Raw genomic sequence first — 25,639 nt, 5'->3', positions numbered from 1 at the left:
TGCATTGTTAATAAAATGATAWTCTGCACACAGGACAGTTTTATTATTTCTTCCAGAGAACTTTATAAAACATGGAAAGTAGGGGTGAAACAAAAACAATGCTATTTTTCCCCGTGCAGCAGAGATATTGGTTATTATTAAGAAGAAACAAAAGCATGCACATACATTTCCTGGCTGGTTTTCTGTCAGACCATTCCTGTACCATAATTTCATCTCCAGGTCCCCCAATGTAGTACTGATCTTCGTAAGTTGAATTGGCAGGAATGTCATATGGATCCCATGGCTCTGTAAGAGCAATCTTCGAGCAAAGCTTTGTAACTTGTTCAATCTGAAACATCACTGCGTCTTTATAGAGCAATATATATTCAAAGAACCTGAAATGTTAAGAAAAAGCAATTCACATATACATATATATAGTCTTTTTCTATCCTAAGCAAGGAACATTGCTGATATGTAAGCTTGCCTTTGACTTCTCAGTATTAGAACATTTCCACTCACATTAAACTTTGCCAAACTTTGAGAAATGCTAACCAGTTGGGCTGAAATTTCCCAAGCTGAAAGTTTGTCTCAGCTGATTCTTTCCAAAATAAATAAATCAGGCTGAACTGGTTCAGCCATTTCTGAGAACAACAGAACAACTTTTCTGAGAACAACTGAGAGAAAAACATGTTATTATTCCTAGTTTTTTTTTTTTTTTTTTTAATAACTATTTCATTAAAAAGCTCTAAAGCCTCCATGTTTTGGAGAAAGGACTTAAAATTTTGGCAGGGGAGAAGTTTTTATTAAAAGTTGCCCAGATTTGGCTAAGTTATAAGCCTTGGAAAAATCTGCTTGCATAGGCCGGATAGATTCACTTCTCCATGAATGTGGTAGAGCCTTTCTCTCTACTGCTGATGGCAGATGCGGTATCTGCCATCCTCACAGATGTTTTTCCGTGGCAACACACATAGCTTAAGTGGGACGTGGTGGTGACAGGGAAGTACGTGGTCCCAAGTGCAGAACTCAGAGGGTCCTACTGCTAAAGGCACAGTTTCTCTCTGGAAGACACCAGATTCAAGAAGTAGTGAAAGGAGAAAGCAGAGGAGGAAAATAGTACACAGCGATGAGGTCTGGAGCTCAATGAGCTTGAGAGGCTAGAAGGTGAACTCAACAAAATGGATAATTAATAAGCATTTAAAACCAATCTTTTATTGAGTATGAAGTGACCAAGCCATGCTCTGAGGGGAAATGATAAACATTTATATGGACACTTCTGTCTATTTACTGTTTACAGTGGTCTGGGCTACCACCAACACAGTGACATTGCTTTCATACCTTTAAAAAGGAGGTGGTATGGTCCCTACACCTTTTCAATGGGCACAAAAGCAGAGAGAAACAGAAAATAAAAATTATCAGAATACTCAGCTGGAAAAAGCAGAAGCCTAACTTCTCCAGGTACTTTGCATTACCACCAATCAGATGGTAATTTGTTCAAAGCATGTCTTGAAGCATCCTCATGAGTGCTCTGCACCTTTTGCAAAGGACTGATAGGAATCACATTATAAACCCTCCAAAACGCTGCATTCATTATTAAAGGCTTCCCTTGAATATCTCAGCTCAAGTATTTGGCTACAGGCTACTGTTATGAAGTGACTCTAGGGAAAAGGAAGGGAACAGCTTCATCTTTCCATCTGTAATGCCTTGCTTCATTGATAATACTGCCTCCATTTCCTGCAAAAAAAATGGCTTGGATGTCTCTGTGTCTTCACAACCCTGATGCTAGTGCCTAACACTGTTCATCCTGCGCCATCAGAAAGATGGGAAGCTGGTCAAAAACATTGCATAATAGAGAAGGGACCCTTCTCTATTTCCCAACTCTTRTATGTTTCTCTTTGCAGTCCTCACATGGGGAGGATGCAAAGTTTGCATAAAATAGGGTTCAAAACACAGAAATTGACAGTTTTAATTTTTGCACTACACAATTGCAGCAGACAGCAATAACTTCACTCACCACTGACACGGTGGTATTTAAAGGCTGCATAATGAGAAATTTCTCAACACGGTTAAAAACATCTGAGCAACATTCCCATCACTTCTTGAGAGGATCATTTATCCAGCATGCAGGGAAACACAGGCAGGCTGAATGCCATTAACCAAATTGAACAGTGACAGAGAATAGAAAATGGGACAACAAAAGCTGGGGCTCGTCTCGCACACACAACCTTGCAAAACCTGGGAGGTAGCCTGTCCTGCTTTTTATGGGAATCAGTCACTGGGAGCTTCCCCCACATTAACAACACCCACACAAGCATAATAGCAAACTGTAAGACCATATATGACCTTTCCCAGGATAAACTGTTCTGCCAGTATCTTAAAATATTCCTGCTTCTGCCTTGACTTCCACCAACCTAAACTCACCTGCCATTTTCCTAGTCTAAGGCAATTTTCCTAAAGTCATGATGCACTACTGAAGAATTCAGTATCTTTTAAAACGATTTTTTTACATAAGCCCAACCTGAGACTACACACTGACATACATAACTTTTATATCACATTTGGTCCAGAGAACATACAAGAACACAAAAATACATTTATTTGTTTTCAATGAGAGTCTAATGTCCCAACTACTCTTCAGCTGGCTGCCCAGCAGATCCTATAAAAGTGGGATGGGAAATGCCTTACAGAGGAATCTATCACTATGTTTAAGACACCTGAGTGATAATATAGAAATTTTGTGAAAGAACTAAAAAACCGCAGTGTATTAGACAAGTATTACAAACCACTCAGAATATAAATTAAACTATTAGATTTCTTTTTCATTTTAAATCCTCATTCAAAGCTTAATTCACACAGAAATTTTTAACAATCTTGCAGACAACAAGATGGGCACTATGAAACAACAAAGTAAATAAAAATGAGGAAAACCCAAACAAATCAAACTCAGCACCAATGATCTCTCTAGCACCCATTCCATAGAGTAAGATGCTCCACCACCTGCATTTTTGGTTCTGGGAGAGGCACTGGACATGAGAGACACCAGTAGTACACCCTGATGTACTGCTGGGATGAACTCTGCCTTTGCGGTGGCAGGTACACAAGAAAAGAACTGCAGRGAGCGTGGTTCTGCTCACTGTGCAGGGCAGCCCTGGGTAAGCAGGGGCAAGATTTACACTGTCCTTGTTCAACTCAGATGTGCCTCACATTCAACTTTTATAGAGAATTGCTCTGTGTCCTGGAAATARCCAGCACAGAAACATAAGATTACCCAGGATCTGAGTATAATGGCATATGAAAGGGGAATGGTTAAGTTGTTGTTTTATAAAGAGAAGTATTTACCAGCCAAAATCAATAGCAGAATGTGCATGAATATAAAAAAGATCATTTAAAAACAAAATATTTTAAAATAATAAATATTTTCCTCTTTATGTTTTTAACCAGCCAARTCCTAAGTATACTGCCTCTATTTGTTTTAGGTGCCTGAGATTTCACTGGCTTGAGGACAAGCACAGAGTCCTGAAAATAGGTCTTGGCAAAGAACAGGAGAGGAAATTATTTTTAATTAACTTGTTTTTTTTCAGGAAAATGTAATGTATTTACAGCCTGCGCCCACCTCTATTATTATTTTTATTATAACTTAATTACTTAAACTGTAACCTCAAGAAAGCCCCAAGCAAAGTGCCCCAACTAGGCCCAAACTAGCCAACTTGAAACAGATTTAAAGAAGTTACTTGGACAATTATCCTATTTGCCTGACTAAGATTCCCTTCCTTTCAAATCCTATTCCACCCTACCCTGCCCTATGCCTCACCACTTCGTACACCATGGATATCTCTCATGATCCTTAATACTCCCTTTGTCTGCGCCTGAAAATGTATAAATTCCAGCATATAAGGACAAACATGTTTCTGCTCCTATGCTTTAAAGAATTTTCTTAACTCTGGACCATATCCTGCACAAATAATTCTAYAGATTTTGCTGGGAGCAATTATGTAAGATAGGTGGGATACATGCTGGGTTCAGTACTTCTCCCAAGCTAAGGAAAGTGTTTTTCTTTCTAAGAGACCAACTGAGTTAAATGCAAAGCCAGGATACCATGACCACACAATTACAAGGTGAAGCACTTGTGTTGAGGTCACACTGCAAGGGTGGGTGTGCATCCAAATACCGTCCTACCTCTGAGAATCCTCATGAAATCTGGGGAGGTAGTTAGAGWTACCTCTCAGAAGAAAGCCCAGATAACACAGAGACTCATTCCTGAACCCTCATAAAGGCCTGAACCAATGTCTTCTGAATGGGTTGTTTTGCATGTTAATAATGCAATTCAAAACAGTGAATTATTTTTCAACATTTTTCAGAAAAAAAGTATAATTAAGACCATGCTATCAGCTCCTTTTTCAGGTGCTCAGTCTGCATCCTATGCTGGGTCTTTCCCAGTCCTGAAGCATACCAGCCTGCCCATCAACTAACACATCTGCCTGACTCCCAGGGTTCACTTCTGCGCTTCCCAGGGTTTCCTTGTGAGAGCCAAACCGAGAAGAAAGGAGCTGCTTGCTGTCCCACTGCCTTTSTGGTGACTCAGAGGAACAGGGGTGCTGTCAGCAGCATGGCAAGATCCACATGATGTATTGAAGAACATCAGACAAGGTCACTTGCTGGAGAGAAGCAAAATAATGGTCTGAGATTGAGACTGGGCAATAGAAATTCCTTTTTTGCTATGTCTGGCTCTGCATCATTTTGCTCTGTGGCTTTGGACTAGCAAMTTACAGTACAAGAGCCTTAAAATGCTGTTTGTTATTTTTCTCTGATTGCTGTAGCAGTGGAGAGACACAAATCAGTGATCACGAACCAGACATTGTGAGGCGTTGTATTAACAAAGAAAAAACCCACAAATCCGGCCCCAAAAAAYACTGAAACAATGGTAAACCAGACTTTGCTGCAAAGGTGTGTTGGGGTTTCACGCACCTAGGGCTTTAACCTGTTGATCCAGTTTTCCCAGCTGTAGCTATTGTAACCTTAAAACTCTCACCCATGTTAGCCACGACTTGTATTACCTAGGAGTATAAAGCCATTGAAAAAAGGAAGCAAAATTTTATGTATTTTTTTTTGTATCTGAGACAATGTATTATTCAGCAGGAAACAGCATTTGCTATTTTGTATCTCAAGMCTAGGTCACTGCAATTTTTTCCAAGATAACTTTGCTTTCTCTTTTGTGATTAACTGAAAGCTTGAAGCATCTGTCTGCCTTTGTGGTACCACTTACTTCCTGGCCATTCTGTTTGTAAAAAGACATTTTAAACATTTTGAAAGAAGCTAGCAACACATCTAACTAGAAGAAATTTCACTATAAATATCCCAAAGAAATTCTYTGTTCTAGTGTGCATGGATAGGTACATCCATATATGTAATTCTTAGTTATCTTGTACCCTCTTGATAAAATACCCCACAATGATATTTTTTTTTAATACATTTCTTACTGAATATGAACTGGGAGAATAGGAACCTTTACCAGAAGTATGACTGCATAACCCCATGTTCTCAGGTCCTCAGATTAAGAATATTTCAAGGGAACAAAGCTGCCAAGCAGATATGCAGACAGTTGATAAATATGCACCAGGTCAGGAACATTCATCTGCTTTTGGAATGATCTGGCAAGCTCATTACAAAAGGGAGAAGCATTCAGTTTTCAATATATTTCTGGGAACTACTTTCCTCTTTCCCATGAAGTTTTCGGTAATTTCAGACTTGTGTTTTTCTTCTGGTATATCAGACCTCAACAACAAGAGTAATTTACCATATYTGATCTCACAAGTTTGGCAGTGGTGCAAGACTATGGTATATTGTAAAAACACAGGACTGTGCAAATATATGTGACAGTAAAAGTAATGTGATATTGTGTAAAAGCAATATTTTTAAGTCTGATTTAAATCATTCATGGATGGTAAAGGATTGTTTATTTTTTTTTTTTTTATTTTCAAGGAGATCAGGCCCCCTGTATCAGGTACCTAAATGGCAAGGTATATGAGGAACACTGACCACAATACCAGTTTCTGAAGCAGAGAATTAGCCAATTTAAGTTCCRTTAATTATGAAGTTTGTGTAGAAAGAAAACCTTAAATACAGGAATCAAAAGCTGCAAAGTAAAAGCTACACTAGCTAAAGGATTACACACTTTTGTGACTGTAATTATGAAACTCAGCAAAAAATGATGCAATTTCTTATTATTTTAATCATTTTCCTATAAATTAGATTAGCTATTTTGGCAAACACATAAGGGAAATTCAGCTCTTCAGCAAGAACGCTGTTTCCCCTGCTGTCCCTTTYTGGCTATTTGATACTCTTTAATAACCCAGCAAGTCACACCCCTGAGAACAATGCATTGCAATTGAAGTTGAAATTCAAGAAAACAATAAAGCATTGTGTTTAAGGGAGTTGTGTTGTTCAAGGGGCTAAAAGATGCACTGCTCTTAATAGAGAGCATCTGCGTGTTTCCATAAGTAACAGTATATTCATAATTGGAGCCCTCAGTAGACAACAACACAGCTCAAAAGGAAAGGAATGGAAGATGTGGCCAGCATACCATAATGCTTTCCAATGAATCCATGGAATCACCCCCTAGGGAATATGGTATATGCTAGCAGAACCACATGATATCAAAATATACTTGAGGTCAGAGATTATTTTCCTGTTATGGGTTTGTAAAAAGTTCTAGTACAACAATGCTTCCATGAGTAAGTTAATCATAATAAAGGTTACTGGAAAATCACAGCAGGGCTTAGGGAAGACCAAAAAGAGTCAGGAAAGCCAGGACTCACCTCTCAATATAAACCAGAGACCTTAGGGAAAGGTCTTATATGAAATAATAAGGAGGGAAATGACAGAGGTACATTAAAATTTATTTATTACATTTCTCACCCTCTTTGTGCTAYATGCAGAAGGGCAGTAAATAACTCAATTGAAAGAGCTGATGCTCAAAACTGAGACATGGAAWTGCTCTTTTGAGAGTGCTATTATTTTAAGGCACTATGTGAGCTTGTAAAGATGTAAGAAATAGGAAACAGAAATTCAATGTGTAGAGAGAGCCAAATAAAACATGGTTACAATGATTGAGAATATCTCAAAAAGGAAAAAAAAAACCCCATACCCAAACATGAAAGACATACCTGTATTCCTGTTTTCAATTTTAACTCTAGAGACCAGCCAGGAGCCTGCAGCTCCCTTGTGTCACAAGGGCTGGCAGGACCTGGGCAGGGCAGGAGTGATGGTGGCCAAGCCTCCCTACCATRTGAAAATGGAGCCCACAGGGAGCAAGAGAGGCCAGGGCAGGCAAACAAGGTGCGGGTGGCTCTTCCTGGAGAAGGGGGTTCAGCAARGATGCTGAACCTCCAGTGGGATCCACCCAGCAGAAAGGCACGGCCTCCCTAAGCTCTGCAGCTGCTGTGACTGATGCAGCTGCCCTGACAGAGCCCTGGTGGAGCCAGGTGCCACCTGCAGGGTGTGCCCCGCTTGGATGGTGGCAGTGAGCACCCCTGKGGTGGGTGAGCCATGCACAGGAACTCCTCTGCTCAGTTACAGAGCTGCGGGAGCTGGCGAGTAGAGTGAGGAGTGTCAGGGATTGCAAAGACCTTTAAACTGGATTTGAAAAAGGAAAGAGCTAAAACCAGGCTCGCTAGAGACAAGCCTGGGGGTAGCACACCAGCGTCTGAGGGATGGTGTGCTATTAAGGTCCTTTGGTCTGCCCTCTCTGTGGAGACAGAGGATGGAGATCTAYGTGACAGCAAAGCCATAAGGGTTACTGATGTGCTAGAAACCATAAAAGTGCTTGAGAATGTGACCGCCTGGTCACACAGGACTTCTTCCCCTCACAAAATAGGTGGAAGGATCAACAGCCCAAATGCAGTATATCTACACCGACACAAGCAGCACAGGCAACAAACAGGGGCAGCTGGATGCCATTCTGCAGCAGGAAAATACGATACAACAAAAAGTTGTCATGGTGGAGACAGGATGAGGTGAATTGCTCAACTGGAATGCTGCAGTGCATGGCTGCAAATGCTTCAGAGGGGATGGACGAGGAAGGAGAGGTGGAGTAGCCCCCTATGTTAGAGGTGTTTCACTTTTCTGGAGCCCAGTGACATTGACAAAAGGGCTAAGAACCAGGGGGAAGGCCAGCAAGGCAGATGTTACGTTACAGACCACCCAGCCAGGACGAAAGGGCAGAGAAAATATTCTGTAAACATCTGTGAGAAATCTCACAATCACCATCTCTTGTCCTCTTGGGGGACATCAACTTACCAGATGTCTGCTGGAAATACAGCACAGCAGAGAGGGAACACTCTAGGGGTTCCTGAAGTGTGTGGAAGATAATTTCCTGGCACAGCTGGTGAGGGAGCCAGCGAGGGAAGGTATCTCTCTGGACATGCTGTTCATGAARAGTGATGAGCTTGTGGGTGATGCAATAGCTGGAGGCCATCTTGGRCACAGTGATCACAAAATGACAGAGTTTTAAACTATCAGAGACGGGGGAGTTTAGCAGAACAGCTATCTTTGACTTCTGGAGGGCAAGCTTTGGCCTCTTCAGGATGAGAAACTTATCCAGTTACTTATCTAGTCACTTATCCACTACTTAATGCCTTTTTTTGCCTCTGTCTTTAATGGTCAGACCAGTTGTTCTCCGGGCAMCCAAAACCCTGAGCCAGAAGACAAAGACAGGAAACTTTTCCCCCCATAAGTCAAGGGAAAATGGTTAGTGACTTGTTACACCACTTATCATATTAGTGTGTGACACACAGAAGTCCATGGGCCTGGATGGGATCAACCCAAGAGTACTGAGGAAACACACAGAATGGCTCACCGAGACACTTTCCATCATCTCTCAGCAATCCTGGCTCACTCRGTAGGTCACAGTTGAMTGGAAGTTAGCAAATGTRACATCAGTCTCCAAGAAGGGCAAGGAGGAGGATACAGGGAACTACATGTCCATCAGCCTGATGCTGGCAATGTGAAAGGTCATGGAACAGATCATCCTGAATGACATTATACAGGATTTGCAGGACTGGGCCCAGACAGCATGGGTTTATGAAAGGCAGATGCTATTTGGCTAACCCAATCTCCTAGGACAAAGTGGCCCGCTCAGTGGGTGAAGGAAAGGATGCCGATGTTTTCCTGGGTTTTAGTAAAGTCTTTGACACCATTATCCACAGCATCATCCTGAAGGAACTGGCTGCCCACGGACTGTATGGGTGCACTGYTCACTGGGTTAAACACTGTCTGAAAAGSTGGGACCAGAGTGTGGTGGAATGGAATTAAATCCAGCTGGTGGCCAGTCAGGGGTGGTGCTTCCAAGGGCTCAATACTGGGGCTGGTCCTGTTTAATACTTTTACCCATGATCTGGATGAGGGCATCAAGTGCACYCTCAGTAAGTCTGCAAACAACACCAAGTTGGGCAGGAGTGTGGATGTGCTGGAGGGTATGATCACCCTACAGAGGGATCTGGACAGGCTGGATCAGAGAGCTGAGGCCAGTGGCATGAGGTTCAACAAGGGCAAGAGCCAGGTCCTGCACTTGGGTCACAACAACCACAGGGAGCACTTCAGGCTGGGGGAAGAGTGGCTGGAAATCTGCCCAGTGGAAAAGGACCTAGGCTGCTGGTCATCAAACAAGTGAACATGAGGCAGGGTGTGCCCAAGTGGCCACTAAGGCCAGTGGCATCCTGGCCTGTATCAGCAAATGTGGCCAGCAGGACCAGGGCAGGGAKTGGTCCCTTGAACCCTACCCTGGGGAGGCTGTACTTAAAACACTGTGTTCAGTTTTGGGGCCCTCACTACAGGAAGGACATTGAGGGGCTGGAGCATATCCAGAGAAGGGCACTGGAACTGGTGAAGGGTCTGGAGCACAAGTCTGATGAGGAGAGGTTGAGGGAGCTGGGGGTGTTTAACCTGGAGAAAAGGAGGCTCAGGGGAGAGCTTATTGCTCTCTACAACCGCCTGAAAGGACGCCGGAGCCAGGTGGGTGCCAGTCTCTTACCCCTAGGAATAAGTTGTAAGGCAAGAGAAAATGGCCTGAACTTGTGCCAGGGGAGGTTTAAATTGGATATTCAGAAGATTTCCTTCAAACAYTGTAACAGGGCCAGCAGGTGGTTGACCACCATCCCTGGAGGTTTTTAAAAGGTCTGAAGATGTGGTGCTTATGGACATGGATTAGTGGTGGACTTTGCAGGGTTAGTTTAAATCTCAGACTCAATGATCCTGAAAGTCCTTTGCAAGCTAAATGATTTAATGATTCTAGCTGTCAGATTTAATTGAAGTTTTCACACCTCTCTCTTAATGAGAGTGTGAGACAGAATACTAAATTGGATGTTAGCTCTGCCCCCTATGATATATCTATTTTTACACATCAGAAAAGCATAGCAAAATGAAGTTTCTTAATTACAAATAACTAAATACTCTCCCTTTTCCAAGCACTTCATTTAGAATAAAAGAGCAATAAAATGCAAAAAAAAAATTTTTTTCAACTAGAACTGGGTACTGCAGCTTCTTATAAAACTTCTGCATATAGACAGAGGAGGATCTTCATGTACCATGAACAGAGATTACATGAAATTCAGGAGCCCTACAATGGTGTTCATCAAGATTGTAAATCACATCATGCATATACTTGGCCAGTTAGCTGCTTTKCAGCATGTATTCCTGCAGAAAAAGKAATCATGAAAAAGTGTGAGGAACAGATTGACCTTTGGAACGGATGGGGATGAGGTCCCTATTSTGATAGAGCAAACTTTTCTTTCATGATGGAATATTCCCTGGAAAAAATTGTGAGGATATGCACTTGTACCAGAYTGCTGTCCCAAGATGTAATGATTTCCACCGTCCATCTGCAATGATCTCTTTAAGAGGGATGATTCAGGTCTGTCTGATATCTGTCCAATACAAAAAATATAAAAACTGTTTTCAAGGGAGTTTGGAAGTCAGGCCAGATAATCAAATGCAACAGCTTGAAAGCTAAGTACTCTTCARCTTTCTAATACCTCCATCCAAAGATCTGAGTATAGCTTACTGTTAAATAAACTTTKTGAAAGATGGAGAGCCACTTCACTGGAAATAAATTAYRCCTGAAATCATGGCATTGAACTTCATTCTTTCTCTYCACCTTCAATATAAAAATAAMTTCTTAACTTCAACCAGAAGTCTTWGTGCAGGTATTTTTCTTCTTCCTTCAGCARCTATCAATCAAAAAWWATACTGTTATGTGAGAGCATAAATTACTGACTGGCTTCAACTACAATGTGTCAGTGTGTTAAAATTCTAGGTGGAACTGACTGAAAGTGTACAAAAAAGAGGAGTTATGGGAAAGAGGGGAATGTCTGTGTGAAAGAAAACATATAATTAGGAAAGAYGTTAATTGCTCCATGGTTGTAAAGCAAATGGCATTTTGAACACATATCCACTGAGGAGCAGTGCAGTACACACTAATGATTTAGAAAGGGAAATTTGARGTCATTTATTCTGCTCTGCTTTGACCTGATGAGACCAGAATGCTGGTGTTGTTCCTGGTTTTGGGTGCCTCACATAAGGGAACAGATAAACAGACAGGATACAGTCCTGTTGAGAGAACAGCAAGGACAGTGGGWTGTTTAAGAAAGAGAACCCATAAAGCAACTGAGCACATTTAGTCTGCGACAGCAAGACTGAGATAGGATGATAAGCTGGCTGGTRTATCAAAAGTTAAAAATGAATACCAATTTTTCTCCATGTCACCTGAGGCCAGTGGGGCTTACTTAGGAGATACTCTGAAAATGTCTCTGTCTTCTTACAGTCCAGCTTTTACAAGATAATTAAGGGTCAGGGATAACCTACATAAGGCTTTTCTTCTCCAGAATGAAGGAACCAGTTACATAGCAACTTGGAGAGCTTCCCAGCCTTAGACAAAAGTGATTGGAGAATACTGATGGCTCCTGCTATTTTTTTTATAACAGACTAGCTCAATCAATATACACTGATATTATGAGATGTGGATTCTTGACACTGCTACCATCCCAAAGACGCTGAAAAACCTTTGGGGATGACATTCTGAGACCTCCCAAAAGCAACAGTGGCGCTCTCTGAGGAGCCTCAGCACAGGGCTCCATCTTATTCCACGTGGCAGTTTCAGGGATGGTGCCATCTCCTGCACACTGATGACCTTCAGCTCTGTTTCCTTGCACAATTAACCCTAATTACACCATCAGGTTGTTTTCAGTGTCTGAATGAATTAAAGACAAATACTGTCTAAAATCAGGACAGGTGAGATATGAGGATTTATAGGCAATAATTAAAAGGTTGMACTATCTGTTAAACTTGCTCTTCATAAAACTGTTTTTCTTTGGTCCTCTGTGATTGTGATTGTGCTTTTTGTTATGGCAACAACTCTTCCACCTTCAGGGGCTGGGGAGTGGCTTTCAGCAGTCGCCACATGCCCACTGCCTGTAGGAATACCCATGATGCAACACAAGAAACTGGCATGTTCTTAAATATCAGCTGGGATGAAAATACACAAATAATTAATAGATGAAAATTAATTTCAAAGACCTCTGTTTTCAAGTTATTGAGCACTTTCTTTAGGGCACACATCAGTATGCTTGATACAGAACTATTTCACAGGTTATCTGTTAGACCATCACAGAAACAACAGTTGCTGGAGTCACTGCAATCAGCTAAAGGAAGCATGGCTAAGCATACATTTCTATTTTTAAGAATGTTTATAGCTATTTCAATTGTATTAAACCTCTGACTCGTTTATTTTTCATTCAAGGACAGCTCTAAGAAGCAGTAGCAAAGAGAGCAAGACCTGTAAATAATATTGGTATAAATATACTACACTGGCACAGCTGAAAGTTTTCCATTACTCAGGAAAAGGTCACTAGACCTATTGAACATGTTTAGACTACCCATGCTGCTTAAAACACGACAGAAATAGCTTTACCATTTAGAATCTGACACAAATACGAACTGAAGTCTTTAGCAAACTGGTATGCTTACCTAATTTTGGGGTGTTTTCCTGACACAGAGCCCAGTGTCCTACACACACTGACAAGGAGCCATAGTTTTCTTTGAGTTTTCCTTAATCATATGAATTTGGAACTTTTGTGCATGCTAAAAGTCTTTTCCTTTACCATTCCTGTAATCACAACAGAAATAAAAGTGACTCTTTTTAAAAAAGAGAATTACTTTAAAATGATTTCAAAATTACAGTCTTTTATTTGCATATTACAGTTTTTCTGCTGTTCTAATTGCRTTATTTTATACATTTAATGGGCAAGTTTTCAAAACTGATCAGTAATTTTTAACAGCTTCCTATTTTGGATGTTTAACACAAAGGTATTTGGAAAGGGCAAATTTCAGARGGACAGCATTCAGTGTTTTCTAAAATTTAGTGGGTCAGAGTAATCATTGGAGAATTGGCGTCTCCAATTTTACTACACAATTTTGTTTTAAATTCAAAACTCTGTAAGAAACTCCTGAATTCTCTTCCCAGGGAAGCATACGGGATACTCTCCCATCTCTYGTTTCCAATTGTCAAGAGACAATTGTTCTTTCCACATCATAAGAGCAGATCCTCATGTAACTGCTGCTGTTTGCAATTTCCAGCCACCAGCTATGTAATTAGAGAAAAATCTGRCTCTATAACCCCTTCTCCAAAATTATACATTAACCTGACCCAAAGTCTTGTGAAATCAGCCTGAAAAGTTACACTGACTTTTACAGATGCTACATCAGGTGTTTAATAGCTGTTCCATTTAGAAGAAAAAATAAGCTGAAAAATGCTTAAAACCGAACACAGCTATCAATTTATCTCAAACGGACAACATAAAGAGATGCTGAAAGGCAAACAGAACATTTTATACARTCTCAACTCCACAAAAATGTATTTCCACATGTTTAAGCTGACTTTTGCATACTCTGTCTTTTGTGGTATTTCTTGTACTTCTCTTTTATATTTGTGGTCTTTGTTTACAGGCAAAGCAATTAACATCTTTWTATCCTTAAATGCAAACACTTAAAWTATATGAAACATCTTTTTGTCATAAAAACTCCTGTTTGGGAGGGGTTTTTTATGTAGTCACTTGTGACAGCTAACTTGACARAATTCCTACAATTCTGACAGTATGGAAACTCAGAAAAGAGAATTTGCTTATGAGAAATGTTTGGAGCATTTTCATTTATCCATTTGTTGCCTGGTCTGCTGTATTCTTTGGGGTACTTGAACTCCCACATTCTCTGCACTGCATTAACCCTGTGGTTGGACTCATCCAGGGAACAGGACAGTGGTTTCTGAGGGAGGGAGGTGCTACTGAAGCCACCATGGGAAGAGAGGATGGAAAAGGATTTCTGCACCAACCAAGCCTCATGACACAGCCTGCCCTGGTGCTCCACACTGCAGGTGTATCTCAAGAGCATTGTACCTGGAGGCTGCTATCATCAGGCCTCACAAAACTTAATTTCCACACGTGCTGCTTCAGTATAAACAGTCTTGGTTAATTATTTGAACTGACTTTTTCCCTTATAYTTGATGCATGTTCATCCACTGTACTGAGATCCTGGTAAACATCATACACGTACTGTAATGATGAGATGTTATTTTACTTTTTGTAATATTTGAAAAGACTTCAAAAAATACAAAAATTATCTACAAAAATAATCTAYAGAGCTTTACAGCCTGAAACTGCATTCACATATTTGGGGGGATGAATCAGGCTTGTAAGTGATTTTTTTTGTTCTTTCAGAGGAAGGAAATCTGGAGAAACTGTGTTTCAGACATGTGTTAGACTTCCAAAATACAGTAAGAGAGCAGGTCCCACTTGACCCACTATGGATCCCTGTACCAGGCTCCAGCTAAGCAGATGTGGTACCTGCATTTGGCAGTGCCTCAAATATCAYCTACCTTACATCACTTTGACATGGCCTATGTTAGCACAACTGATGTGACAGATTGGGTACTCTGGACATCTCTAAACTATAAGTAATTTTGCTTTTATCTCTAGTGATCAACCATTTTCTTCTTCAGAAGACCAGACTACTTACTTTAGGGATTTAGGAACTTACAATTACCTTGCTATAATGWACATATGCTGTGAAATCACCTACTCCTATACTCAGTGAAATTAACAAAAAAAAAGTATGCAAATACATCAATAAACAAAGAATGCACATAAATGTATTGAGACTCAATATCTCACAATGCTTACATTTGGTTTAGAGACAGGTAGAGCAGAAGCTAAAAAAATACCAATTTTTTATCCTCTGGTATGTTTAGGCTGTTATGTGGCCTCATAAATTCTCCCTCTTCAATAACAAAAGGATAAACTTACTGCAATAGGATGTCTCCACTCTCATACCCTTCTCTCCTTTTACTCTCACTAATTCTTCTTTTCCCATCTACAAAAAGTACAGGAAATGCCTCACCTTCACACTTTATCAAGCACATTATCCAAATTCGTCCCTCCCACTATTTTCTGGAACAGACACAGTAACAAGCCAGTCTAGCTTTGCAAATCCTGTGTGGTTTTGGGCACAGGTATTTAAAATGATACAAGGAGACGTCCAAGTCATCACAGAATCATAGAATGGTTTAGGTTGGAAGGCATCTTAAAGATCATCTAGTTCCAACCCCCTGCYGTGGCAGGGACATTTTTCATTAGCTTCCACTAGACCAGACTGCTCAAAGTCCCCGGATATTCTCACAGATCAGGAAAAAAAAATATTTCTTGTAAGATGTAAGTCAACAAATCTAGGTCTAATTAAATAGTGATACATTAATTTGGGAACTAATCACAGTAAGAATTCCTCATTCTGTATAGAATTCTGCTCTGCAAATAAATGTCCTCTGAGAATTACCATAACTGCACAGCATGAGTAAACTTTCCAGTGCTGGCTGCCTAAAAGTATGGCAGAATCTAAGTTTCCTGGCAAGAAAAGTATCTGAATATGATAAAACCACAGTTGCAAATAGCATTAGGAGATATACCGAAAGAATAAAAAAAGAAATCTTTGTTCATTGTGCTCATTGGGTGTACTCAGGGCTCCATATGAGTGTTTAAAAGACTTTAGCATCGCCATACACAAAACTGCCCTTGGAAAACTTGGGGGAAAATCTTGCCATTGCCCCTCAGAAASATTAATTTCCGAAACAACGGGTATCCATACAAACAGTAGGTTTCCATGCAGACAGACCACTTAAGAAGAAATTTCCAGCTGTTCAGCAGCTATACAGGTCTCACAYCAGCTTTCCTGCGTAGGCTTTCACTAAAATAAATGGCAAAGCACAACACATTTGTAGGAATTCTCGTACCTAGTGAGCCATCTGATTTTCAGATGAAGAAGCAACTGTGAATTCTCTCAAAAAGCTGACAGAAGGACAGCAAATTAAGGCTTGCTAAGTGTGAAAGTACCAGAACTGACAGAGTAAGGGATGGGTAAAATCAAGAGACCAAAACCTCAGTGGAAAATCTTATTAGCAGTTTATCTTCATTTGCTATTTTATACCACTTTTTTTTTTTTTTTAGTCCCTTCGAGTAAGAACAGAGTAGAACAAAGATAGAGGTTTTTGTTCTTTATCCTGCTGATAAGGATTACGTTATGTGAAGGTGTTTTGGGGACCTTTTCATTTTATTCCTTAAGCCTTAAGAAAAGCCTTAAGGAAATGTACATTAGAAAATTGTTTGTTCCAAATAGACAAACTGAAAAATTAGTTACAGATATCATAAAACTTTTCCCGCTAAARCAGATGACCGTGTGTTTTGAGCAAACACTCTAAAGTATGAAATAATATTTGGCAACAGCTATAARGCAGCAGATTCTGAAGAGCACATTACTGGACTAGGAGTCAATCATGAAGGGTCAGTGAAGCCGTTTTTTGGAAAGATTTACTTGTGAACTCTTCAACTGACCAAAAGGTAAATATGCAGGGTATTATTACAATGTTATTTTTTAAATTAAGAAAAGAAAGAAGATTCATCATAAGTTAGCTTAATAAGAGATGTTGCAATACATGTGGTAATTCTGGTCTTCTGCATTGTTCGCTGTCAGTCACATTATCACATTCCATCATGAACTGTCCTCAGGAAAAAGACCACATATATAAAAAATAAGATAGCTAGTAAGTAGACAATATTACTTTCCATCTGAAAAGGCCAAATGAGTTTAATGRACTTAAGGATAAGCCACTTCTTAGATGCTTCGTATTAAAAAAGAATTTGAACTGCAGTAAAGAGATTGGTTTTGTTTATGATTTAGGGAGAAGCTAGAGCAAAGTAAGTTTCAGTCTTCTAATATCCCAAATAAGATAGCAATCAAGATTTTTACTGCTCTTCTAGAATTCCACAAAACTTATGTGCTTTTATATCTCTAGATATTAGATCACTCTTTGGAGACAGTTGGGTTGACAGTTATGCACTTCTACATGTATTTTTATTAAATTTTGAAACACATAATTTTTTACTAAAAAAAAGAGTAAATAATGCAGATAGAATTCCAGAATAAGCATAATTTGCTATTTCTCAATGATATCTGATAACCTAAATCTTTTTCACTGCYGGAATTTTACAGGTTACTTTTGTCAGACAAGAAATTAATAATATCYGGAGATCACTCACTTCTATGTTCAAAGGAAATAAGCTATACACATGCAGTGTGGCATCCACACAAATCACAATGAATTTTCAATCACTCTTTCAAYATGGCAGTGTATACCACTGACTCTCAGCCACAAGGGTGACTGACTGAGGTAATTTCCAATCTCTGCATCCAATCCTTTCCACTCCTCCAACATGGACACAGGGGCAGCAACTCAGAAGGATCCAAATTTCAGACAATCATTAATCCAAMAAGGAGCTATTCAGTGGGGAAAGGCAGAAGGCTGGATGGAAGTTCCCTYTGGGCTGGATTCAGCCCACAAAACATAGTCTTCATGATGCCAGAATGGAAGGGTAAATTTTATAAGGAATGAAAGGGATAAAATAAGCYTTCATGGAATAAATAACTAACTAGCTCCCCAGACATATGAACTCTTAGTAGCCAAAGACTGAAAAATTGTAGCAACTACAGTGTGAGCACTGTGCAAGAAGAAAATGCCTGCCAAATTAATGATCTGACACCAGAAATTTTCAAAATTATGAAAATACATAAACAAAAATGCAGAAGCAAAAATATGGTCATTACTAAGTTATGGAAACAACCTTATTCAGTGTAGGAATGCTGYTAATAATATTCTCAGAGAGAAAACAAGAATTGCAAAAGTTACCTTACCTTTTTGACTTTTTGTCAAATCAATTTTTTAATAATTGAGTGGGACACAAAGCTGAATATGAGCACATAACCCTCAAAACAATGATTAAACTGATTCCCAAATAAATGTTTGACARTGATCTTTATTTATAAAAGATGAAAAAAAGAGCATGAGTTCAGATGTAAACAAGGGATTCCTTGTTTCCTTCTTACTACCACCTGTCATAAAATAGGTTTTGGACAAGGACATTTTGGCTGCTGTTAGAAACCCCCAATTTAGTCCTGGGTATGAAAGTATAAGAGGTACCAGCTCCAGACATTAATAMACTGCTTAAAACAAAGACTGCCTCACAGGTTGAACTGTCCATGCTTTCACACATAGGAACAAACTCTTGGCAGAAAATCCTGTCCTTGTCCCATGACTCTCAGGTATGGGAGAGTGACCATGATACAGGCAAAAAAGCATCCTCCAGAGCCGTGGGATGACACAAAATTTCCCTGTGGAATCTAAGATCTCGAGTCAACATACATACATGTCCCCCAGGGCCAGGAAAGGGAGGTAGTAAACAAAAACAACTAAAAGAAACAGGGCTCCTTGGCAGAAGAGAGGAGAACATCCACTGGCCACTGGTACCTTCACGTTATGCAATGTTACACCAGGCATAATGCTCCTTATTCTAGAAGAGCCAAAATATTGCACAAAGTAGCCCTGTTTTACCCAGACATCATCCCCTCCACAGCACGTCAGACACTATACCATCCCTTGAAAACACCAGAGGAGAAAATAATTTGCCTTTTGAGTAAAGAAGAGCAACAGGTAAAAATAATTAATGAGAGAGAACTCCTCAAGTTTCTGAGCATTGCAATTCCTTGCAATTCCACAGGTAAGGCCAAAATTAAAGTCGTCTGAAGWCAGGGATGAAGCTGACCAAGATGAAGTTCAGGAGTTGGATTGCTGCTGCTGCAGCTACACAGATTCACAGCTGGATGGCCTCAAGTCTGAATAGCTCAGTGTTATTTACTATGCCATGTCAAGGTGAGCCAGCAGTTATTTCTTAGCAAAAWTGAGAGGTTAGAAGGATACCTGAACCCTACCTTTCAATTTTGCATCAACTAGTGACTTGGTATACCAATAAAGGCATAATTAGGCACCATTTCACTGACTCCACTTGTCTGGGAAAATGTAAACCAGTTGAAAACCAARCCTGACCCATGCTGTTAATAAATGGATAAGCCTGTTGATATGCAAAGTAAATCACGTCTCTATCTGGAAAGGAAAACACTTTTTTTACCTCACAGAAGCCCAATATTAGAAAATTCTGGTTTATCCTTCAGGGGAGATACTTTTTCAGATGAATGGCCTTTGGTCCTTTGAGAATAGGTGTGATGTTGTCAGTTGTGACATCCGAATTGCATCAGGTCTCAAGCRGAATGGAGCCCAAATTAAGATCAGGAATATAAAGATGTCTTTCATTGTGTTTGTTTAGYTGTGCAGTCACGTCACCATCAGCTGTCTGTGACCACAGAACACTGAATCTCAATTCATCTGCACTTTAAATCTCTACCAAAAAAGAAGAAAAAAGAAAAAGACAAAATAATAATAATGATAATAATAATAATAATAATAATAATAATAAAAACAGAATAAAATTTAGTGATTTCTTTTTTTGAAAACACTGGTCCCCTGGTCTAAATTACAGAGATGTAGGCACATTGTATTTTCAGTGCAATCCTGGTTTTGCCTTAAGCTTTTGCMAAAATGTCCAATAGTACAAAATGAGCCATAAGTTTCAATGCAAAAACACATTATTCCAAGAAGTTCAAACAGTCAAGGAAGACATGATAAGAGGGAAGAAAGAAGTATTTCCCTAAATTTAAAGGATTCAGATGAATAAAAGGCTTAAGCCAATATCCAGTAGTATCAACTACAATACAGTGCTAGTGACTTCAATTTAACAAAGTTTTTAAAAAAACAAAACTTAATGAGAACCTCTCCTTTTTAAGAACACCCAGTAAACAATATCTATAACTCGTGGTAATAATGACCCCAAGTGAGTGCCTGACAGTGGTTTTTAAGCRCACCAACCAGCGCTATAGCAAATTATCAATTTGGGGTCACTGGACACTGTTTATCTACATTTTCTCTCTAGCTTTAAAGGGTTTTGTGGATCCTGCTATTTTGAATTTAAGAGCCAGTTAATTTTGTTCAGTTTGGATGTGTGCTGTGTTTTGGTTTTGTATGAAGTGGCTCCAGAGTACTGAGCATAAACAATGGTTTCAAGAATGCTACATAAACAGAACAGCCATCTCAAAGCAATGGATTTGCTTTACTCATCTTCAGGTGTTTTTGTTTTTTTCACAACCAACGAAGAAGCTGTCATTCAAGGAAGCACAAGACACAAGACAGCAGAAGCTTCACAAAGCCAACAGCTCCCAGCTTCCTCTAGTAAGAGTCCACTRGCTTGTGATTCTGCAGTTCAATGGCTGAATTTCAACTGCCTCTCCTGAGCAGTGTTTTAATCTCTTCCCAACACGCCCACCTGTAACAACAAAAGCAATGGACTCCAGTGCCTTGCTGAACTGTATAGCCTGACCGGCTTCCAACAAGATCGAGAACTTGGAAAGGGAAATGACTGCTGCTGCCTGTGGGCAGAAACAAACAGAATGAGCAGCTGGAGTGAGATGAGATGCTCCTTCATGCTGCCATAATGAACCAAAGTTCCCTCCCTACAGTTCTCCAGGGAACCAGCTSCCTTGTCAGGGAGCATCACTGAGTAAACTGACTTATAAATGGAAAYGCAGGAGCTGAGGCGTGTACAGCCAGCCCTCCCTACCCCATCACACAATGCCCATTGAAACAACTGAGGTTTGCTTCGACTATTGCTTGGCATCTGACTGCCAGTGTGCATCCAGCACAGCAGCTTTCCAAAGCCACCTTTCCAAAYTCACAGTCATTACCAGTAGCAGACACCTGAAACAACTTGATATTTGCAGGAGGAAAGTAAATGCAAGAGGTCTAAGTACYTCCTGTCAGTTCTTGTTCTCAGAAGCAAGTTATAAACACAGCAGCTCATGAAGAATTTTAGATCCCAAGAMCTCAGGTTTCATTTAAGAAAGTGTTGAAAATTCATTTGTTTCACGGCAAATTAAGGGTCTCACAAGTCTCTATACAATCTTAAGAAATGGGGTTTGGGTTCCTGAGCAACTAGACCAATTCTGAAAATTTTACCCATGACAGTCTTTCATTCCCCTAAGCATTAAACTCCCAAACTACTCCCAAAACCAAGTCTGGGAAACAAATTTGCAGTTGCTCAGGGCAGCTCAATACTTAGCCTATTGAGTCACCACAATGACCACAGAACGGATGGATGATATGATTTTGATAGGTCAGACACCACTGTTTTTTCCTTTACAATCATACATCCTAAAACAACTAAAAAGTAGTTGAGATAAGTCAGACACGCGTGCCCTGCCCACACTCTGTTTATTTTGAAAAGTCATCACCTCTTCCYGAGATGAACGCTGTTATATTTGCACCTGACCTCATGCTGCTCCTCTGCAGTCAAGGACRGGGATTGACACACACAGGCAAAGAGCCTGCCAGAGTAAGAGACTTATTTCTCTAAACATAGCTTTGTCACTCCTCCATCACCCCAGCAGTTTGTGCTGCCAGGTGAGGAGGTTATCCTCCCCTTAACTGTGCCCTTCTTTTTCAAATATGATTGAAGTAAAAGAATTAACAACATGCAGTTCTGCTCTTAAATAAGCACTGRTACGACACCTCCTGATTGTCTTCCCGCTGTGCAGTTAGTTTTTAAGACAYTAACCCTGACAGCTTCAAATACACAGGCATCTCAATGTGCTGAGTACTCCAAAACAGGCCAAGGAGGTTACTGTTAAAATATCCTCATAGAATTTTTTTTAGAAAAAGCATTTTCTTCTTCCCACTGACTTTCTTGACCACATGAATTTTTTTCCCCCTACCATCACATTTTTCATAGGACAATCTGTTATTGGGCCTCCCTGAAAATCATTCTGTGGAAAATAGTACAGAAGTAAGTGTGAAACTCTGTGAACACAGCATGTGGCAAGCAATACTCCAGCCCTCAGATACCACCTGCATTATTTCTGCTCTCTTTCTCACTTCAAACTTTTCTTTTTTTCATAACTGAGAACTACCACCTGTTGAGTGGCTTCAGCAATGCCAAACAGCATAACTCTTGCTCTGTTTCTTGGAGAAAATGCAAGATGATGAATGACATTAAGTTCTGGCCACAATGCAGTCAGTAGGATTTTTTTGTTTGGACCTTTCTGTGCCAGGATTTCTYACCCGTTTGCAGTGATGTCATATTCAAATCTACACTATTAGAAGTTACCTTAAAAATAAACACTTTGGCCACAACTGCAAACCGCGCTGATGACTGTTACCTATTTTGTGAAGTGTCCCTGAGACAGAGGCCAACAGAGGGTTGAACAAGAGTGAGGAAGGTTTAATATCCAGAGAGCAGAAAAGGAAGAAACTTCATGTAGTAGATAATAAAGGATTAAAAACCACATTCTGTATTTAACAGCATGAGCACAGCTTTGCCTCAAGAGCTCTAGGGAGCTGTTTCAAGTGCTCCCCTTTCACCTTATACAGKGAATGGCCTATTCCAAATGGGAAATGGCAAAATATACTCAAGGAAAACYTCTTYTCTCTTCTGATATCAGCTGAGCACYACAAAGAACCTTAAGATTGTCCCTGCCCTTCTTGTCTATCCCCAAAATTTGGTCTTGAAGGGGAAAGAAGCAGAAGGGCAAGGCATGCTGGAGAAAATAAAAGCAGAGTGTAGCTAAGGTTGGGTCTGTAAAAGAAGTGAAAAAGAAAGCCCAGTAATGAATCCAAATGGAACAGATTCTCCTCTAAAAATCCCAGTCTAGGATCACTGCTGGTAATTTTTACACTCTGAGCCAGAGAACGGGCAGCCAGCTGCGTGACCTAGAGAAACACCCACACAACAAGCTGGCTGAAACAACCAGCTCTGACCTCTCTAATGAACTGGCTCTCTTTGTCTGGCAAGCGAGATTTGTGCCCAGGTGGCAGGTGACACAGTGGACAATGGGGAGGGGGCAGTCTTGACCMATGTGGTCACTGCATCTCAGGAGCTCCTGGAACAACTGATGGGCAAAGAAGTGATGGTAATGAAGCAGACACTGGATGTTTTCCTTATGGCTACCTTTCTGGAGCTGAGGCAGCTATGTTTTACTGGGTTGMTGTTGATATGAAAATGCCACGTGGCAAATCACATGAATTTGAAATGTAYCTACAATAAAACCTGGAGGTTTCATGTTCTCCTGAGGTTATGAGCCTGAAAGCCATTCTAGACAAGCAAATCTGTGTGTCCTTGATTAACCTCAGTCAATAACTCAAACAGGGCTGTGTCTGATTAAGGTCTACAGTTGCAAGCTTCAGAAAARGTTTTGTAGAAAAATGTGTTTGTTGGCCAACCGTGATTGCTGCACATAAGTTACATCTGATAGGAGCAAAATGTGAGAATTTAGACTGAAATTTCCTTAGAGACCAGGGCAGCGCKATTTTTCTTGTTGATTTTGTGCTCACTGCCTCAGCATAATTACCCCTTTCTTGTCAATGTCAAAGCAGGGCGGGGAAGAGGTAATTTTTCAAAAGACAGGATAAATCCCCTTGCCTCTAAATTCTGAATGCTTTAGTTTACGACTCACTGTGTCCACAGTGAAATGAAGTTGTGATCACAACTCCAGACCTGATCCAACACATACTGAAACAAGTGGAAGACTTTCCATTGATTTCAATGGAAGCTGGGTCATGTCCTGAGCAGACACTACCGTGCATATAACAAAATCCCTCTCCAATTTTGTATGGCAGAAAACATTGACAGCCTGGAAAACAGTAAAGACATCTGAGGTCTACAACTAAATTGTCTACAACTAAAATCTAACACAGGATAAATCAAAAAGCACACCTGTCTGCACTCTGCCTCCTTCTAGCAGTATCAACCCAGACAAAACTGCATCCAGAGCAGATATTTTTCAAAAATGTGAAAAGATCGTGGCAAAATGCAAAATCCAGCTCAGAGTCTAAAATGTAGAATAATTATTCAATCTTAAAACAAAATTTTCAAGYAAAATAAACATAAGCTTAAAGAAATTAGTATAGTAAAACTTAGAAGCTAGAAAAGAYTTGCATCAGGCTTAGTAGCACAGTTTTATGCTTGTCAAACATGAAAGTCAAGCTAGGACTTGCAGAGGAAGGAAAGCAAGTGTCTTGCTGGCCAGTGCCAGACTGTGAGGTATGTCAGCAGACTACCAGCCAACACTGTATGTTGCTTTAACATTCTTTGCATGGCTTCCATGAAAAAGCAGTAATGAAAAGACTTACAATGAGGGAAAGCTATGTCTGAAAATTAAACACTCAAATCAGTTTTAAGAGTGTCAGGGGATTTGCAGAGAAAGGATCACAGATGAGCATATACTTTGGAAAGATTAAAACAATTACTATGCGACGTTGGTATGAAATTGATTGTCAGGAAAAAGAGACAGCAGCAAAAAGGAATATTGATCTTTTAACAGCAAAGACCATTTAGTTTGGATGACACAGCATTTGTAGGCTGGTCTTTACCTTGTTCCACACATCCCCAGGACTGATGGACAATTATTTGAACAATTGGTAGGTGGGAGAGGTGGAGGTATGGGCAGACTGGGTACGCTCACACTGGCAGGTATGTCTTGACATGTTGTCTGAAAGTGATTCACACTCAGCAGCCAGAAATGTCTCACTCAGGCAGGCATCTCTAGGCCAATCATTTCYTCCACCCAACCTGAGCTTGGTAGGTTGAGGAATAAAAAAGAGGCTCTGCTTCAGTCAGCTTTTTTCTACACTCGTTTTTCAGCAAATCAAGRAACACACACAATGACACAGGGATTTTTTGGGATTAGTTATGGGTTTAACAGATGCATTCTGTATAAATGAAGGACAGGGAGGTCCTGCAGGGTTGTGCAATGGGAATAAATACACTGTACCACAGGCAATGGATGTATCCTGACACCCCTGCACTGATTTTGGACTAAGCACTGACAAGGACCAAGAGAACTTGTAAATTTAACTCAAACTTGTTAGCAAATTACTGAGCTAGAACCTCCTCCCTCCCCCCATAACATTATTCACATGCTTGAACACAGCCTCTTCATTACACATCACARTACACAACATACTTCACATTTTGGGCCGTATTTTTCGATTCACCTCCAAACCCTCCATTTAAAAAGCAAAACAGCGTTTTTGGGAGGGGATAGTATTTCTGAAGGCAAAAAGCTGACACTGTTGATCATACATATACATATACATATACATATACATATACATATACATATACATATACATATA

The 25,639-nt window shown here is 40.1% G+C and overlaps 1 protein-coding gene across 1 annotated transcript in view; it reads right to left on the bottom strand.

Moving 5' to 3' along the window:
- EPDR1 (ependymin related 1) overlaps nt 1-25,639 on the bottom strand; it is a 31,336-nt gene that overhangs the window by 4,462 nt on the left and 1,235 nt on the right. The window contains exon 3 of the mRNA XM_057376964.1: nt 166-374. Coding sequence (XP_057232947.1) covers nt 166-374 — 209 coding nt within the window. The remainder of the gene's footprint in view (nt 1-165; nt 375-25,639) is intronic.

This window comes from Malurus melanocephalus, unplaced genomic scaffold (genome assembly GCF_030028575.1).
Source record: "Malurus melanocephalus ecotype Western Australia unplaced genomic scaffold, MMel_1.1 scaffold_297, whole genome shotgun sequence".
NCBI classification, from domain to species: Eukaryota; Metazoa; Chordata; class Aves; order Passeriformes; family Maluridae; genus Malurus; species Malurus melanocephalus.
The sequence above is the reverse complement of the archived record's forward strand: the minus strand, read 5'-3'. Positions and strand labels throughout refer to the sequence as shown.